This window comes from Vigna umbellata, chromosome 11 (genome assembly GCF_029865625.1).
Source record: "Vigna umbellata cultivar VRB3 chromosome 11, Vumbellata_1.0, whole genome shotgun sequence".
NCBI classification, from domain to species: domain Eukaryota; kingdom Viridiplantae; phylum Streptophyta; class Magnoliopsida; order Fabales; family Fabaceae; genus Vigna; species Vigna umbellata.
In genome coordinates, this window is record NC_142175.1 from 1420002 (window position 1) to 1438418 (window position 18417).

Genomic DNA, 18417 nt, shown 5'->3' on the forward strand with positions numbered 1-18417 from the left:
GATATAAAAGCGACAGATAGTTATAACTGTCTGTGGGTAGGTTTTGTTGTCTCAGACTTTTATAAAGTCTATGTAAGCAGTTGTTTTTAGCAGTTTTTTAGAAAGTTTTGTAAAGCGAAGGCTAAGGAGAGTCTGGTCCTCTCAAAAGACCAGGGCTAGTGTAACAATTTAGATTACTGTGCTTTATTTGGAATAGTTACATTGTTTAAGGCCCTATAGTCAATTCCCTTACCAAATCTCATGGCTAAGTCTCCCCCAAAATTAGATCCACGCCTCCCAACTCAAATAACCCCAATTCCTCCTCGATAGCATCCTTATGTTTGAATGTTTCTGCTAGCCACTCCTCGTCCCATTCTTAGATCTTGTGGCCTCCTCTACATCCCTGGCTATCTCCATAGCCCTTAGCAAACCATGGGATTATGAGGCCTGATTTGGCTCCTAATGTCACTTTGCAAGCCAGCAAAGATATACACCAATAATTGCTCCTCTGTCAATTCTGTAGTTTGAGCTACCAACATCTCAAACTCTTGAATATAATCTTCCACTGCCCCTTTTTGTCTTACCACTGCCAAAACTGAACCCCTATCTCTCCCTCCAAATCTCCTAATCAATGCCTCTATTAATTCCTCCCAAGAAGGATTCTTGGTTTTCTTTTTCCAAAATCTGAAGTGACTTGCTCCCCCTTCCATGCTAATGAAGGCCAATCTCATCTTCTCCCAGGCTGAGACACTTTGTATTTCAAAGAACATCTCAGCCCTAGATATCCAACGCACCAGGTCTACTCCTTCGAAAGTAGGTAATTCTACTCTCCTCATCCGGCCTTTTTGTATTTCCCGTTTCTCTTCCTCCAACTCCTTTTCTAGTTCCTCCTTCCTTCCCAATCTGTCTTCGTTAACTGACCCCTAACTTCCCTCATAACTCCTATCCTGGTTCTTGTATGTTCGCCCAAGAGCTTTAATCAATTCTTTAATTTCTTGATCAATTTCCCTGGTCTCCTCCCTTAGATCCCCTATTACTCTTTCCTATTCACTGACCAGTCTTTCTAACATGTTGATTCTCCCTTCCATTTCTTTCCCCTTTCAGTGATCCAACAGGTCGGACCAATAGATAGGTTTCTTGGAACAAGAAGCCCAAAACTCACACCGAAAGACATTCTGAACACACTCACAAACACAGAATTTTACTTTAACGTTTGTATTATTATTCTTTTGACAAAAAACAAAGTTCGTAAGTTTCCAAGGTAGCACTTCTCCCTTCACACAAGATGTAATATTCCAGTCAACTAAGATACAACAAAGTGTTTGTTCCCAGACACTCACCCTCCCTTATAAAGTTAATCCCTACCAAAAACAGAAAACAACGAACCACCTAACTGCCCCCTTAACCCTTAACGTCTATGTCTTGTTTTTTATTCCTTTCCTCCTTTCATAAACTCTCAAGGTCCTATCAGATCATATCTTTAACATCAATTCATATCTCTAACAAATACGAAGGGGATTAATCAAATCCCTAATTTACAATAACTAGCATCTTCAAATATTAACTTGTGTAAAATATGTTGTTCAACAACAAGAATCAATTCTTGCTTCACGCATCAAAAAGGGCACACCCATTCGCACAAATGCAGCATCCCACAACAAAAGAATAGTAAAATGTCCAAATAAGCTTCTATGTAAAAATACACCAAAACCAACATAACAAAGTAGCACAACAAAAAGTCAATACTAGAGTCAAGTGCCTTTTGCATTGAATAACCTCCAATTATTTTCAATCACTTTATTATATAAAATGTTAAATGACTAGTTTAAGAGAAAAAACTTATTCATTTGACTAGCCACTTAGGTACTAATTATTTCCAAGATAAAAAATATTTTAATTAAAAATTCTTCTATCACATAGCCAAATAAAAGAATACATTGGAAGGGAATGTAGGTCCGAAGAAATTAAGAATATCATGCACCCAGCCAGCCAGTAGAAGAAATAGTACATGGGTAGAGAGTACGTACAACCAGCCAGAATTTTAGGATCACCGCCTAATGGATAAAACTCCAACCCCGCTGTCAAAACAAACTCCTTAAAATTTGAATGGGTTGCTAATCTAACTCGATGGCCATAGTCCTGCACTTAAAGAAAGAATCAAAAAGTAATGAATTTGAATATGAAAGTAACTTAAATACAAATTATTCACTTCATATATTCTCCTCCTACAATAAACTAAAACTAAAACATGTACTAATTCAATGATAATTTTGAATATGGTAAAACTAGGTATATACTCTGAGCCTAACTCAACCCCATAAAATCAGTTTCTAAGATAAGGTTTGCACTCACATATATACTCTAAATTGGCCTTATCTCTACTCGATGTGAGACTTTCAACACACCTTCCTCACAAGAAGTACATACATCTCGTGCGTGGGACTAGACATGGGTGGTCCGATAACAAGTAAAATGATATGTTCAACAAAAACAAATTTTGCTAAGACAAACTCTAAGTCATGGCTTTGATACCATGTTGAATATAGTAAAACTAGGTATAGGATTAATCACCCTTGTATCTAAAATACACATCGGTAATATATTTATAATGAAAAATGATACAAGTATATATGACAAGCAAACATAAATATGGTAAATAAAAGATATTGTTAAAAAAAACATATCTACCAATATCAAAAGTCTATGTTTTCCTAATTAACATAAAACGCAATATATCTAGCAGATAATATGTTCACCAAAAAACAGAAAATTGCCATTAGAAAATAGAAACAAAAATATATCGCAGATATATACCAACCACATATATTAGAGCCTAGTGAAAGAGGAGAGCAAAAATAAGGAATACGTATTGGCAATATTTCTTTTCAATCACCGCAACAGTAGCAATCATCGCCGCTATCCAACCACCACGGCTACCGCCGTAGCCGATTGGGGTCATTGATAGGGCAGAAAGGTGAGCCCAACTCCAGCGATAACAACACCAGAAATTGCTCCAGGAAAGAAGCCGACACGCGCCGCCACCGTCGCCAACGCATGTAGCCCACACGCCTAGTTCCGACGACACCCACTCGTCGTCGCCGTCACAGACAGGGTCGCCGGAGCCTTCTGAGTCTGTTCCACGAGTTGGTGACATCCCGTTTGGCCCAGATTTGAGTATATCTAAGTTTTAAGATCTGCTCCTTTTCCCGATGTAACCCACACGTCGTCGTCGCCTCGGATAAGGTCACTAGAGACACCTGATTGCATTCTACGTGATGTCTAAAGTTAAAAATATTCCTTTGGGTCCTAATGATCTACCCAATATGGTGGGGCCTATCGATTGGATGGCCGAAATTTCCTACAATGGAGCCAATATATTCGAAGGATTCTCAAGGAACGTTCAAGACTACATCACATAGATGGAGGAGGACCAGGACCACACGACACTCATTTTCCAATTTGGGACAATGAAGATTCAGTAATTATGACTTGGATGCGGCAGTCTATGATTCCTGAGATAAGTAGAAATTATACGTTTCATTCTTCTGCCAAAGAAATATGGGATGATTTACAAAATAATTTTTCATTAAAAAAGGATTTTGTTGCCTGCTATGACATTGAAAGCAGGATATTTAATATAAAACAGGGCTCCCTTTTCGTATCAGAATATCACGAAATTTTGAAAGGACTTTGGATTGAACTAGATCATAACCAAACAATTAAGATGTATAAAAGACAGATGTTGCCGCACTTGCTAAAGTCGTGGAAAAAGGAAGAATTTTTAAATTTCTCTATGGCCTAATCATGAATAAAACCCAATCCAGATACAAATCTTAGGAAGAAAAAAATTATCATCCCTATCAGAAGTTTTTTTTTTATGGTAAGAGGAGAAGAAACTCGGAGAGTTGTCATGCTTGATGCGTACCTCCAACACAGGCTCTGCCATGACAACCGGAAAGGAAGTCCTTAAGGTAACAAATGTTGGGGGAAAGACGTTTGAAAAAAGTAGTCATGGAGACTATTGTTCATACTGTAAAAGATCTGGACATACCAAGGAGACATGCTTCAAACTCCATGAAAGAAAGAATGTTCTCGAGCTCATGGGAAACAACAAAAGCTTTACTAAAAGATGGGTAAATCATACTACCTCAAAACAGGAAGCCACCAATCAATCTAGTCCTTCACCACCACCAGATTTTGATATGAAAGCTTATAAGGAGGAACTCGAGCGCTTGAAAGCAATGGTTGAATCAATGAGTAAGCCCTCTGGATCCTGTACTTTGTCCATGAAAAGTAAGATTGGTCTCAATACTCTTGGTCATGTGTCTCAAGGTATTTGGATCCTTGATTCAGGAGCAACTAATCATATGACACGTTTTCATGTGTCCTTCGACTCATATGGTAAAAGACATAGAGAACAACTTATTACAGTTGCAAATGGTCAAGATATACCTATATGCAACTCTGGGAATATAATTTTTGACTCATCTATTGTATTAAAGGATGTTTTATGTGTTCCACAATTAGCCAACAGTCTTATTTCTGTGAAAAAACTCACAAAAGGATTTAAATTATTTTGTAACATTTTTCTCAACTTATTGTGTTTTTCCAGACATCGCCACGGGAAAGACGATTTTAACTGCTAAGAAACAAAGTGGGTTGTATATGTTGAAGTATGATGACCAAAACAAAACAAAAATCATGAGTCAACAAGCTACACATATGAGACACGGGCAAATTCCCAAATATGGTTACATCATCAAAGGCTTGGGAATCTTTCATTTAGTCGTATCAAGTCCTTGTTTCCCCATTTGTTTACCAAGGAGTCTGTTGAGTGTTTCAATTCCAATATTTGTCAATTGTCAAAACACCATCATGCATCTTATCCTATTAGTAATAAAAAGAGTACTTCTCCATTTGATTTAATTCACTGTGATGTTTGGGGTCATGTCATAGAATCTATTTCCGGAGCCAAATCGTTTGTTACCTTTATTGACGATTGTACCCGTGTCACGTGTACATACCATATAAAAAATGAATCAGAAGTTTTTCAAATTTTTGTTAATTTCTTCCATCTTGTCAAAAATCAATTTGGAAAAAATATCAAAAGAAACATGTCTAATAATGATACTGAATATGTGAATCATGAATTTCTCAATTTTTTGTCTCAATGGTATTGTTCATGAACTAACCTGTGGAAAAAGAAAGAATCGTCATCTTCTTGAAGTAACTAGAACTCTTCTTTTTCAAATGTTTGTTCCAAACAATTACTGGGGAGAAGCTGTGTTAACTGCCACATATCTCATCAATAGGTTACCCACTCATATCTTAAATGGCATTAGTTAGAGTCTCTATTTTCTTTTGTTCCTTCTTCTCCTTTAATAACGAGTCTACCTAGTCGACTCTTTGGATGTGTTGTTTTTGTTCACTCCCATCATCCTAACCGTAGTAAATTAGATCCCGGAGCTCTTAAATGTGTCTTTATTGGGTATCCTTCTAATAAAAAAGGGTACAAATAATATCATCCTCAGAGTCGTCGCGTCTTTATCACCATGGATGTCATCTTTCATGAAACGCAATCCTTTTATGTCAGTCCACCACTTCAGGGGAGAAAGCACTTGAAGTGGATGAACTATCCTTGTCATTACCATGTTTGTCTTTGCAGGATGCCTAAGATCTGAGCAATGAAGATACCATAGTCCACAGTTAGGAACAAGAGGAACAAGACAAATTTTTTGGCAAAAAATATGACCAAAGAAAACAACCCACTTCGACTCTCGAGCAAGAAAAATTTTCTAATCCGAAGGTGAGGATCCTTGAAGATATCAATGAGCAGGACGTAAGTGTTACTGAGGATTTACTCATTGCATTGAGAAAGGAAAAAAGATCATGTGCTAAATATCCTATTTCTCAGTATATTTGCACTAACAATCTCTCTGATAAGCATAGAAGCTTTATTGCTACCATTGATGCCACGGAAATTCCTACCTCAATCCAGGAGGCCATGAAACTTGAACATTGGAATCAAGCCATGAAAGAAGAGATGAATGCATTAGAAAGAAATTCAACTTGGAGATTGTTAATAAGCCAAGAGACAAGAAGGCAATAGGGTGTAGATGGATATTCACAGTGAAACATAAGGCAGATGGGAAAATAGAAAGATATAAAGCTAGATTGGTGGCAAATGGATATACCCTAACTTAAGGGATTGACTATGAGGAGACATTTCCCCAGTGGCAAAGATGAATACAGTTCGAGTTGTTCTTGCTTTGGCTACTCATTTTGGATGGGACGTACACCAGTTGAATGTAAAGAATGTCTTCTTCATGGAAATCTAGAAGAGGAAGTGTACATGGAGATTTCCCCAGGTTTTGAAGTGAAAAAAGAAAGATACAAGGTATGCCACCTAAAGAAAGCATTGTATGGTCTTAAGGAATCCCCTAGAGTATGGTTAGGAAGACTTATAAAAGCAATGGTTTCCTTGGGATACAAACAAAGCCAAGGAGATCATACTCTATTCATAAAGCACTCTTCTACAGGCAAACTCACTATATTGCTTGTCTATGTGGATGATATGATTATTGCAGAAGATGATGAAATAGAAAAATTTGCACTAAAAAAAAATTGGCAACCCAATTCGAAATGAAAGACCTAGGAAAGCTCAAATATTTTCTTGGAATAGAGGTTGATTACTCCAAGAACGGAATTTTCATCTCCCAAAGGAAATATGTACTTGATCTCCTCAAAGAAACAAGAAATATGGGATGTAGAACCTCTACAGTTCCTATAGAACAGAATCAAAAAATTGGAAGTGAGGAGAGTGCTCCTAGAGAAGGCCCAATATCATAGATTGGTAGGAAAATTGATCTATCTATCACACACAAGACCAGACATTGCTTATGCAGTTAGTGTAGTGAGCCAATTTATGCATGACCCAAGAGAATATGCAAGCAGTTGACAAAATTCTCCAATACTTGAAGTCAAGCCCAGGAAAGGGGTTATTGTTCAAAAGGGAAGACATATTGACTATGAAAATATATATTGATGTTGACTATATAGGTTTTATTACGGACAATCTACTTTTGGGTATTATGAGTTTCTTGGAGATAGTCTAGTAACATGGAGGAGTAAAAAGCAAGATAGAGTATCTCGTTCTAGTGCAGAAGCTGAATTTTGAACTCTTGCGCAAGGACTGTGTGAAGGACTCTGGATCAAAATCATTTTGGATGACCTTAAAGTCAAGGTAGATAACCCTATGCAACTACACTGTGACAATAAGTCTACCATGATCATAGACCATAATTCAGTACAACATGGCAATACCAAACACATTGAAATTGACATAAATTTAATCAACGATAATCTAGACAGAGGCTTTGTCATTACAACTCATGTTCCTACAGAACTTCAGATAGCAGATATTTTTACAAAAGGGCTTCCTCCAGATAGATTTCAAGTTCTTGTAAATAAGTTGGGAATGATTGATATTCATTTACCAACTTGAGGGAGAGTGTTGTAATTAAAGGAAACATCTATAGAATCTTCTTAATTAGAGAAAATATCTATAGAACTTCCTAATTAGAGAAAATAGGTGTATGATCTTCTAGATTAGTTTTTAGTACATTGTTTCCTTATTTCCCTTTTTTAAAAGATTAGATAGCTACAAATAGAGGTAAAGAGAATGTAATTGACATGAATGAAAATAATAAAACTATTGTTAGGAGCTGGAAGGTTTATGAAAGAAGGAAAAAGATAGGGAAGTAAGTGAGAACACCTGAAAAGGTGGGAAGGGTGTCTATAAAAGGGAGCCCTTGGTATTTCGGTTGGGGAGTTAGCCATATTCTTTTGTATAGACAGGTCTGTGACCTTATGAGGGGGATTAGGCTCCCGATTACCCATTGTACATGACAATTGTTGATGTGAATACAAACAACCATTCATTCTACAGTGTTATTTCTTGTTTGTTAGTGCGAGAGTGTTTGTGATACAGACCCAAACTTTATTGGGCTCAATGAGCCCTTGATCCAAGAAGAAAAGATCAAGAACAGATGGAGCAGAGTATGAGAGAAAAAAGACTAGGAAGGGCGACGTGGCATATTAGGGAGGAATAGGTTAGTTAGAAGAGAGAGAAAGGGGTGTGGTTGTTTTAAAAAGAATCAGGAAGTGAAGTTTTAGGGGGGACGGTTATTTTGTTTAGTGGAAAGGGAACCATTCTTGGTTTCTCTGAGGAGCTTGGCTCTGGGCAGTGAGATATTCATATCTTACTGATTTTCTTGTTCTGCAGAAAATAAAAATCATCCATATTCCATTTGAGTCTTCATTTAATCTTTTCTGTTCTTTAAAAAACCTTATCAGTTTGTTCTAGTTAGGTTTCATACCCAGAAACCTAACAATTGGTTTGACCTGCTAGATCCAGTTGGGGGAGAAAGGCGAAATGGAGGGGAGAATCGACGGGAGATTAAACGTAGTAGAAGGGCAACTGGAAGCAATGGAAATCGCAGTGGGTGGGATGAAGGCGGAGACAGCAGCGCTGCGTCAAGAATCGGCAGCGATACGCCAAGACCTGCAAGAAGTCATGAGAATCTTGGGTGGACGCAACCGCAACCAAAAGGGGCACTCGGACGGAAGCCAAGCGTCCGCCAATGAGAACAGGAGGAGGCGAGAAGAAGACTTTGGAGGGAGAGAGGGCGAACGCCAGGAAGGGCTACCCAATTGGAGAAAAAGGGTAGAGTTACTGGTATTTGAGGGACTCGACCCGTTGAATTAGATTAACAGGACTGAGAAATTCTTCAAGTAGCAAGGTGTGGCAGAGGAGGAAAAGGTGCGCATAGCCTACATCAGTATGGAGGGTAGCGCTGGCTACTGGTTCAGATTCTGGAAGGAGAAAGCCAAGAACCGTTCTTGGGAAGGTCTGAAGGGAGCAATGGTGGTGCGATTTGGAGGAAGAGTTAATACAGAGTTAATATCCTAACTGTTTTAGCAGTTAGGAAAGGCGGGAAGGGAGGTCTTGTATAAATAGAGTTTTATTCATTGTTAGAAAGGAGTTTTTGTATTCTTTTTGTAAAGACAGGACATTGGCCTATGAGGGGGATTAGGCTCCCATTAGATTGAGGGGGATTAGGCTCCCGAGTTACTGTTTGTACATGTTCTCTTGTTGAATTGAATAAAGAAACCATTCTTTTACAGTGTTATTTCTTGTTCGTTAGTGCGGGAGTGTTTGTTCTAGTTAGGTTTCATACCCATAAACCTAACAACCATTCTCTTTTTCAAGTCTTTTAAAGTAATACCATGTAAAACAGACCCTTTAACATATCAAAGAATCCTTAGTACAACAGTCTAATGAGATTCAATAGGTTGAGATATAAACTGAGACACTTTGTTCACAACATTTCTTATTTCAAGATTAGTGATGATAGCATCATGAACAGCGCCAATAATAGACGCATATGAAGTGCATCAAGAAGAACATCATAATATTCTTTGATAATTTGCAAGTAAAGGCCATTGGGGAAGAAATAACATTAGGTTTTGTTGAGGATCTCTCATCTACTACGAATAAGGCCGAATTATAATATAGGGTGCAGTCCTCACCTTATATGCAAATTTTATGAGCATAAGTTAGGCTTAATCTCACTTCCTAATATGGTATCAGAGGCTATCTTAGTCAAAATCCTTGGGACTATTATGTCACCTTTATCAAGCTCTGTTAGACCACCCATAAATATATAATCTTGCACCCAGGATGTTCATTCAACAATGTGACAGAAGTGTCTTGGAGATCCCACATCAATTATGAATAAGGTCAAATTATAATATTTATAAAGTTGCAATCTTCACCTTACAAGCTGATTTTGTGAAGATGAGTTAGTCATAAACTCATTAGTCATAAACTCAATTTCTAATAACCTCAAACATTGGATCAATGAAGAAGATTCTGAAGATATTTTCTTTGGGTTAAAATAGGAGAAGTACAAAAAAAATGGATTTTAAACATAATTCAACTTTACAAAACCGTATTAGAATGTGAGGTTTTCACCACTTATATACTATAATTTGGTCAAATCTCTAGTTAATGTAGGATCTCCAATATACCCCTCATGCTGAAGACTAGACATCTTGACCGTTGGATCAAATATTCAAAGGTGATCCAATAGTGTCCTGATAGTTGCTAGTACAATAAACCTAACAAACCTTGCAAGAATAGGAATTGATACCAACTTAAACTATATAAGAAAATAAAGAATTATTTTATTGAGAATACTCACATCTCTATTTGTAATAATAAAACCCTTTAAAATAAGGAAATAAAAATATGTTGATCCTGAAGATACCTTTTCCTAATTAGTGAGGAGATATTGAGAATATTTTTATCCTAATAATCTGTTTTTATAACAAGAACCCTCCTGAAGAGTTTTTCCTTCTATTCCCAAAATATAGTCAAAGCTATCCTAGCTAACTGAGAGAGAAGGCGGAATTAATTTGATCAATTTTGCCTTATATTCCCAAAATATAGTCAAGCTAACCTAGCTAATTGAGAAAGAAGGCAGAACTAATTTGATCGTTATCCCTTTGAACTAGAAGAGCTACATGTTATTCTTATGTCACTGATAACCCTTTGATCTCTAAGCTCTTGATACAACATGGGCGTTCTTGAGAGAAAGAGAGAGAGAGCCAGAGAGAGAGAGAGAGAGAGAGAGAGAGAGAGGAGAAACAAGGAAGAGGCAACTTTAATTGTAACACAAAATTACAAACTGCATGACATACTTAATACAGCACTCACACCAGCTTAACAAGGGCCACAAATCTCCTTGTGTGCATGAATGATTTTAATTTCTAAACTATATATAAGAAACAGAAAACATAAACATGATAAAATGTCTATAGATACAATCATTCGCCTACCTTAAAAAAAGGTAACGATTCTCCACATTTGGACGGGTGTATGCATTATTGAAGCAGGAATGGAGAAAATTAGGACATAAGAATATGCCTCTATACCTGCAATCGTTTGCCTATTGCAATAAATGGTTGCACGTCTCCTCGTGTACCAACTATAAGCATGACTATATTCAATGGTGGGATGTAATGAAAGTCCGTTGCATCAAGTGAATCATCAACAACATGATTTACTTTAGTGGATTGAGTAACAATTGCCTCAGGTTCAACATCTACAGGAACGTCAAATTCTACAGTTCCATCATCTTTAACAGTAGCTATTCTGTTCAACAATTTAAGCTGCACAGTTGTAAAAATCAACTGAAGTACCAGTCATACATGATTAAAAACAAAAATAAGATAATGATGATAGTAATATTGAGAAAGTCAACCTCATCTAGATTTAGGTTTATAAACTGTTATTCATAGTTACATTTTGTGTAGAGAGAAACAGTAGTGTCATTTGTATTAACCTCGGATTGAATTTATTTGTTTCAAGTTAGGGATATACAACTTGTATGTTCAAACTTGAAGGGGAGTGTGTTAGAATAAGCATCTTAAATAGAATTTATCAAAAAGTTGTTGTTTGCTTTGTGCTCTAGCTAGTTTTTAGATATGACCTTTCTTATTCTCTTCTCTTTCCTCTCAATCATTATATCTGAAATCTCCAATCCCATTATAAATATGAGATCCCAAGTGTGCGAAATTCACTCTCAAATTCATTCTCTATTTTTTTTGGTTTACACATTTCCATATTTATAGATATCAAATCACATCTTTAAAAATAATCATCAATTTCCTAGCTTCATTTTTCTTACCAAATCTCCTATCCAAATAATGGATTAGAATTTACCAAAATACATGAAAATATTTATCAAGTATTTGGTAAAAAGTGAAAACACACAACCATATACCTTATCCTGAACAGGAATTTTGTCATCAAAAATTTGTGCTGCATCTTCAGGACTTAAGTGTCTAAGCCTCTCTGTCTTTGACCTTTCCATCCTAAACTTACTTGAACTTGACTCCAATTTATCTCCATGTGAAATGTCTACAGGCATTGTGGTCACTTTAGACAACACTTTGCCAGGAATATCTGAATAAGGAGCAAAAACAAGAGCATTTACACATATAGTTCCAAGATGAGCATAAAATTAAACAAAACATTCTAGAATTGAAAACATAAGGAAAAGACTTCCAAAAAATATTCAAGAGACATGTATCGAGTATCATATCAGAATACTAAGAGCTCCTTGGCACAATCAACTTCATGACATCAAGAGGGTTTCTTTGTTGAATATACAAAGACATTAAAAATCTTTGCTACTTACTGTGTTTTCCTGTATCTCTAGTTTCCACTTTTCTTTGGTTTTTCTAGGAGGATAACTTTCCTATTTTATACATCTTTCTTTTTCTTCTGTAAAAAGTTTTTTCTTTTTTTCGTGTGTTCAGAAAAAAGAGAAAAGATAATAAAATGAATGAGCATAGTAACAATTATCAAGTTTCTGGCTTCTATTCTCTTTATTCCTTATATGCATTTCTGTATTTTTAGATATTGTTGTGGTTGTCTTCTTACATGCAGTATGATGTGGGAAAGATAAAATTTGTGAAAGACATTGTCGGATGATATTTGGTGGGATAAGGTAGATTATATACTTTATTTCACGTCTACTGTCTATGCTGTTCTCAGAAAACAGATATAGATGCAGTTTCTCTTCACTTGGCATATGAAATGTTGGAATTCATGATTGTAAGAGTGTGAAACTCAATATATCATATGAAAGAAAGGTAGAAAGTGAATAGTGAACCTTTTATGAGATTGTGCACTTAATATTAAGTGATCGTTGGACAATGAGTAGCACACCTCTTTATTGTTTAGCTCATTCTTTAAACCCAAGATCATATATTATATCAATAAATATAATTTATTAATTTTCAATTTTTATTTTTCACATTTTTTGCACGGACTACCTCTATATCAAAATATGAAACTTATTGTTGAAAGGAAGAATTCCTTTAAGAGGAACCTTGTTGGTGCAAATGTAAGGATATAAGTGAATGTGAAGTCTGCAATTCATTTAGATTGAAGAGAAGGCTCTGATGATGTTGACTTTTTAGGGAATACAAGTCAAATGGATGGAAAATCTATTGGGCAAGTTCACGGTGCTCTCATGTACCAATACTTTAAAAGATTGCCCTTGAGCAACTTGGGCAACCATGTTCATTTCATGTTATGAAAGATGTTAGAAGTGGACTTTAAGCCTAACTCAACCCCACAAAACCGGCTTGTAGGGTGAGGTTTGCACCCACTTATAAACTATGAATTGGCCTTCCCTCTAGTCGATGTGGGACTTCCAACACATCCCCTTCACGCCGAGGTATAGACATCTCGTGTGTGATAGTAGAAATTGGGTGGTCCGATAACGGCCCGATAGCGGGTGGAATAGAAGAATAAAATGCCCACTTAGAACTCGCTAGGATAAGCTCTAACCATGGCTCTGATACCATGTTAGAAGTGGACTTAACACGACTAGGTCCCCAAATATCATAATGAACCAATGAAAAGGGGGACAACGCTCGTTGTGAGACACTACGAGGAAAGGAACTACGAGTATGCTTTCCTAACTGACAAGACTCACACGACAAACTTGATAATTTTGACAACCTCGAAACAAGTTGCTGCAGTTTGGTAAGACTAGGATGACCTAACTGAGCATGAAGAAGGGATGGTGACTCCATGATTACGCCAACATGTGGAGAAGGGCAGAGATGATATAGACCATGAGACTCACATCCTGTGCCAATCATGTGTTTCGAACTCCGGTCCTGCAACCAAACAGAATCTTTGGTAAATGAAATAACACAATTAAGGGCACAAGTTAGACGACTTATGGACAATAAGTTGAAGGGAGACCCAGGGACATAAAGTACATTATCAATGGATATGGACGAAAAAATATGAACAGTACCAACACCATGAGATGAGACTCTAGACCCATCCGCCATTGTTACCGAGGGTAAATTATCCGAACATGACAAGGAAGAAAACAAGGACTTGTTACCAGTGATATGATCGGTGGCACCTGAGTCAAGGACCCAAGGTCCGAGGGAGTGAAAGTGAGTCAGACCAACAAAAGGTGTACTTGTACATGCAACAGATGCAGATGTAGTGGAACTAGAGTGATGACAATCCTCATACCATCTGAGAAATTCGTTAAAGATTGCAGGGTTTTCTACGATATTAGATGAAGTAGGATGGTCTGCAGACAGTGATCGGGGAGGTGGATCAGAATTAGCCATTGCTACAGGTCGAGGAGGACGTCCATGAAGCGCATAACATCTATCAATTTTGTGGCCTAACTTGCCACAGTGGTCACATTTTGGACGTCCTTTACCTGGCTTGCGAAACCGACTTCGATCATCACGTTGGGCAGCCATAACTGAGGAATCATCAGTATGAGGAGATGTCTCAGTGATTGGTTTGCTCGGTATACGCAAAAGAGCAGAACAAGTAGAAGTAAAGTTGGGTATGACAGGAGAACCCAAAATCTGATCACGAACATGAGAGAAATCATCAGAGAGTCCGTATAATGCCAACAACATGAAGAACTTTGATCGTTGTTCCAATTCTTCAGCAGGAGTGGAAGCAGGAGGTAATAGCTCATTAAAATCATGAAGAAGGGCATGAACTTTACCCAAATATTCTGCCATGGGACCAGGACTGTGCGGACCAATAAAAGTGAATAGGTCCTGACAAACACCAGAAATTAACATCAATTGGTAGGTCTACTTCTGGATATTGTGTCTCTACTGGTGGCAACCTGATATCTTGGAAAAGTAAGAAGCAAAGTGTTGTGGCAAGGTCCAGCGCAGAAGCAGAATATAGAGCTATGACATCAGCTACTTGCGAGCTTGTGTGGCTTAAACAATTACTTAGTGAATTGAAATTTGGAGATGTCACTCACATGACACTTATATGTGATAATCAAGTTGCTCTCCATATTAGCTCTAATCATGTCTTCCATGAGAGAACCAAGCACATTGAAGTTGATTGTCATTTTATTTGAGAAAAAATCATATCCGGAGATATCAAGACTGAGTTCGTTAACTCAAGTAACCAGTTGGCAGACATATTCACTAAGTCCTTACGAGGACCTAGAATTGACTATCTTTGTAGCAAGCTTGGAATATATGATTTATATGCTCCAGCTTGAGAGGGAGTGTTAGATGTTAAGATGTGTGTTTATGTTAATTGGGCTCAACCCATTCTGTAGTAAGGACCTTGACCCATATCTTACATTATAAATAAACTACCCTATGTGTATGCAAAAGACACAAGGGAGATTTCTCCCAATATTCTCTATTTCTCACAAAAGAAATGAAAGAATATACTCTCTCATTCATTCTAGAAGAAGAAATAACATGGCATCTTAAGGCAAAAGATCTAGCATTAGTCCATAACAATCTTTGACTCCTTTGAATAAATCCCCCCCAATACAATCAAGAAGAAACTTAAATATTGGACATTAGAAGAGATGAATTTCATCACTTGATGACAATGGAATTCGTGAAGTTGCTAACTTATCTCTTGATGAACTAAGTTAGAATTTATGTTTTTCAATGATGACCAAGTAGCAAGTCTTTTCAATGATGGCTATTTTTTTCTGTGAGATTAATGATTATGATAGTTTCTTTTAGATTTTATGCATTGCGGAATATGATGCCTCTTGGTACCAATTTTGTGAGGCTTTCTATCATATGAAAATTATAATGCTTAAATTGTTTAAAGATGAATATAGAAATTTAAATTATCAATTCAAACTATTGTCATGCTGATCATATAATATATATGAATTGCCCCATGTCCAATGCTTTAGATTTTAGCTATGTCTAAATATCCATATTTGTGTCATGTTTGGAATTCATGGTGCTTTATAGATAGTATTGAAGCTCCAATTCTGAGATCTAGTGAGAAATCTGTGCTGTGCAAGATACAAAGAGGGTTCATGATGTGGAGAACTAGAATAGAGGGTCAGAAAAGTCAAAATAGGTTCAATCTTCTGCAAGCCCGTCGTTAATTAACTAGTATATCATTCTAAATTCACTTGCTTTGTTTATGGTCAAAACAGAGTCCACCTCCTGCACCATACTTCAATGGAATTTGTTTAGATTCTAGTCAAATTCAAAAGACCTTGCAGAGACCACATTATGCATGCCATAACCACTAACCAGAGCATAACTAAATATTATTCCCCATAATCGATACCTCTAACAGCAAAATTTCGCTTATCCTCCGCCGTCCCTGAACTAAATACCGATCATTAACCCCACCAATTGTAATTTTCACATCTTCCCTCACATGATTTACACGCCACACTATGGGTTCAAATACACATCTTCCCTCACATTTCACATTAGCCCCGCACTGAAAAGAATCTGATCCCATATATTCGGTTCACAATATTTCCAAAAGAAAAAAATAACACAACTCCCCTCAGTAACCTGAGCAACTTCAAAAAAAAACAAAAACAAAGAAGAATCTGGCGATCTAGCTTTCATTAAAAAGGAAATTAACTCAATCACCTAGTTTTCTCCCTTTTTTTCAGCGTGTCAGTTACAACTTCTTTGTCCAATTCCGGTTAACTACTGCTTAACTTACCGAAACAGAAATTCAATGGAAGAGTAAAAGTGTCGAGAGAGAACGAGAGAGAGCGAGAGAGAGAGGGAAAGAGAGAGAGTTACAGTAACCTGAGGCTGAAGAGCTACTTGTACCATTGGCAGCAGAATGCACACTATCCTCCATACCCTTGCCGTTTCCGTGATCATTTGAACTGTGAGAAGAGTTCCGGCTATCTTCCGGCAAGTCCGCCATTGCCGGCGATCTAGATCTGTCCCAAACACGGTTGCAGAAGAATTGCAGAAATGAAAAGAAGAGAGGTATCGAGTGGTGGGTATCGGTGCTGTCACGAAATTAGAACCGCACCTCGTGTTTGTAGGGGAGCGAAGAGAACACGTGTGCGCGACACGGGTGGGGAAAGGATAGCACGCTGTAAGGAATATTTTTGGTAGAACGATATAATATCATGAGATGCACCCAGAATTTAAATAAAGACTTAATTATATTTGCCATTTTATTATTTATTATTTATTCATTTATGATGATCAATTTTATCTTTTGATTAATAAAATATTTTTTCAAGATTTTTAATTTCAGAAACATAATAATGTGAAACATAATCAGCGACTTCAGTTTTACTCTTCAGACTTCATTCTCAATTGATACAATACAACCTCTAGACTATACATGTAATAATTCTTTGCAGGATTTTCTGTCCAAAATATGGAAAGGAAAACTGATTTTATGAACATTTTATTTACTTTTTTATTTATGAATTTAAAAAAATAACATTAGAGAATTGAAAAAACCATTCAGCCAATTTCTTTTTTCTTCAGGTTCTTGACTTTACAGCCTGCGGGCACCTGATTCCATTTGATTTTTCTTTAACAAATTGCGAGAAAAGAGGAAATGGGATCCCCGTTGTTTTTTTGTGGCGAAAAAAATCAGGTGGTGCTAATAATTTTAGTTTGTTTTCTGCACCATAGAACAAAATACGTGTTTCACATAAAACAAATTAGACAAAAAAATAAAATAAAAATTGGTGATAGCTTTTGTAATTGACCGGTTAATCAACAAGTTATAAGGGAACCTCATTATACAAATCCGTAGATCATGTAATGTTGATGAATTTAAAGGTAATTATCCACTATTATATATAATTAGGTTAGTATTTGCGGATAAAATTGCGAGTAGCAGGTATTTTAATATTTGCTTATAAAAGGGTCAGGTGCGGATAAAAAGGTCAGGTGCGGATATTATATTATCCGTATCTTACCTGCGAATATCCGCTACTCACCAAAAATAAAAATAAAAATTTAATTTATATTTTATTAAGTTAAATTTCATTAAAATAAATATTAATTTATATTTTATAAGGTTAAATTTAATTATATTTTATATATCTTTTATAATTTTATTTAAATTTTATTTTAATAATTTATAAAAATATATTTTTTTAAAATATTTGCGAATATCTGCGGGTATCCACGGGTATCCGCGGGTTTTAAAATACCCGCGGATATTTTTTAAGCGAATATCTATGTAGTAGTAGGTCGGGTAACGGGTGAATTTTTTTTTGTCAAGTCGGGTTGCGGGTAGGCATTATCTGTGCCCGACCCGATCCGTTGTCATCCCTATACCTCCTAACGATTTGGACGATCAGTTCGACCTAGTACTTAGACTTCAAGACAACATTCGGATTTTGAAAGACTCACCTACACTGATGTGAATCCAACTAATAATGGGACGTGTCACTTTACTGTAGTTTTTAAGTAATTAGTTTGTTTAAATAATAACTCAATCCTTTGTAAAATTGGACATTTAGTCATTAGTCTTTGGGAGACCAAAAGAATGTAAAGCTAAATGCATTTTGGTGACTTTTGGTT

At 36.6% G+C, this 18417-nt stretch overlaps 2 protein-coding genes and 1 pseudogene across 3 annotated transcripts in view; 1 reads left to right on the forward strand and 2 right to left on the reverse strand.

The window, feature by feature from the left end:
- The window catches only part of SGT (UDP-Glycosyltransferase superfamily protein), a 42771-nt gene extending 25808 nt beyond the window's left edge, over positions 1-16963 (reverse strand). The window contains exons 1-4 of one of the 2 annotated variants that reach the window (XM_088101743.1): positions 16663-16963; positions 11829-12010; positions 10978-11214; positions 2007-2118 (exon numbers count right to left, since the gene is read on the reverse strand). In XM_088101743.1, coding sequence (XP_087957869.1) covers positions 2007-2118; positions 10978-11214; positions 11829-12010; positions 16663-16786 — 655 coding nt within the window. In that variant the 5' untranslated portion in view covers positions 16787-16963. Of the gene's footprint in view, positions 1-2006; positions 2119-10977; positions 11215-11828; positions 12011-16662 lie in introns of those variants that run through there. The other variant, XM_088101744.1, reaches the window with a different exon arrangement.
- Positions 7920-10970, forward strand: LOC148190719 (uncharacterized; annotated as a pseudogene).
- LOC148190720 (uncharacterized) lies at positions 12024-16643 on the reverse strand. Its single transcript, XM_088101746.1, has one exon. It carries the CDS (start codon positions 14686-14688, stop codon positions 13225-13227), a length of 1464 nt encoding a protein of 487 aa, XP_087957872.1. The 5' UTR covers positions 14689-16643; the 3' UTR covers positions 12024-13224.
- Positions 16964-18417: the final 1454 nt, after the last annotated feature.

Bases quoted from the DNA above. Each gene is read 5' to 3' on its own strand.
- LOC148190720 (XM_088101746.1), bottom strand. From the start codon at position 14,688: ATGTTAATTTCTGGTGTTTGTCAGGACCTATTCACTTTTATTGGTCCG.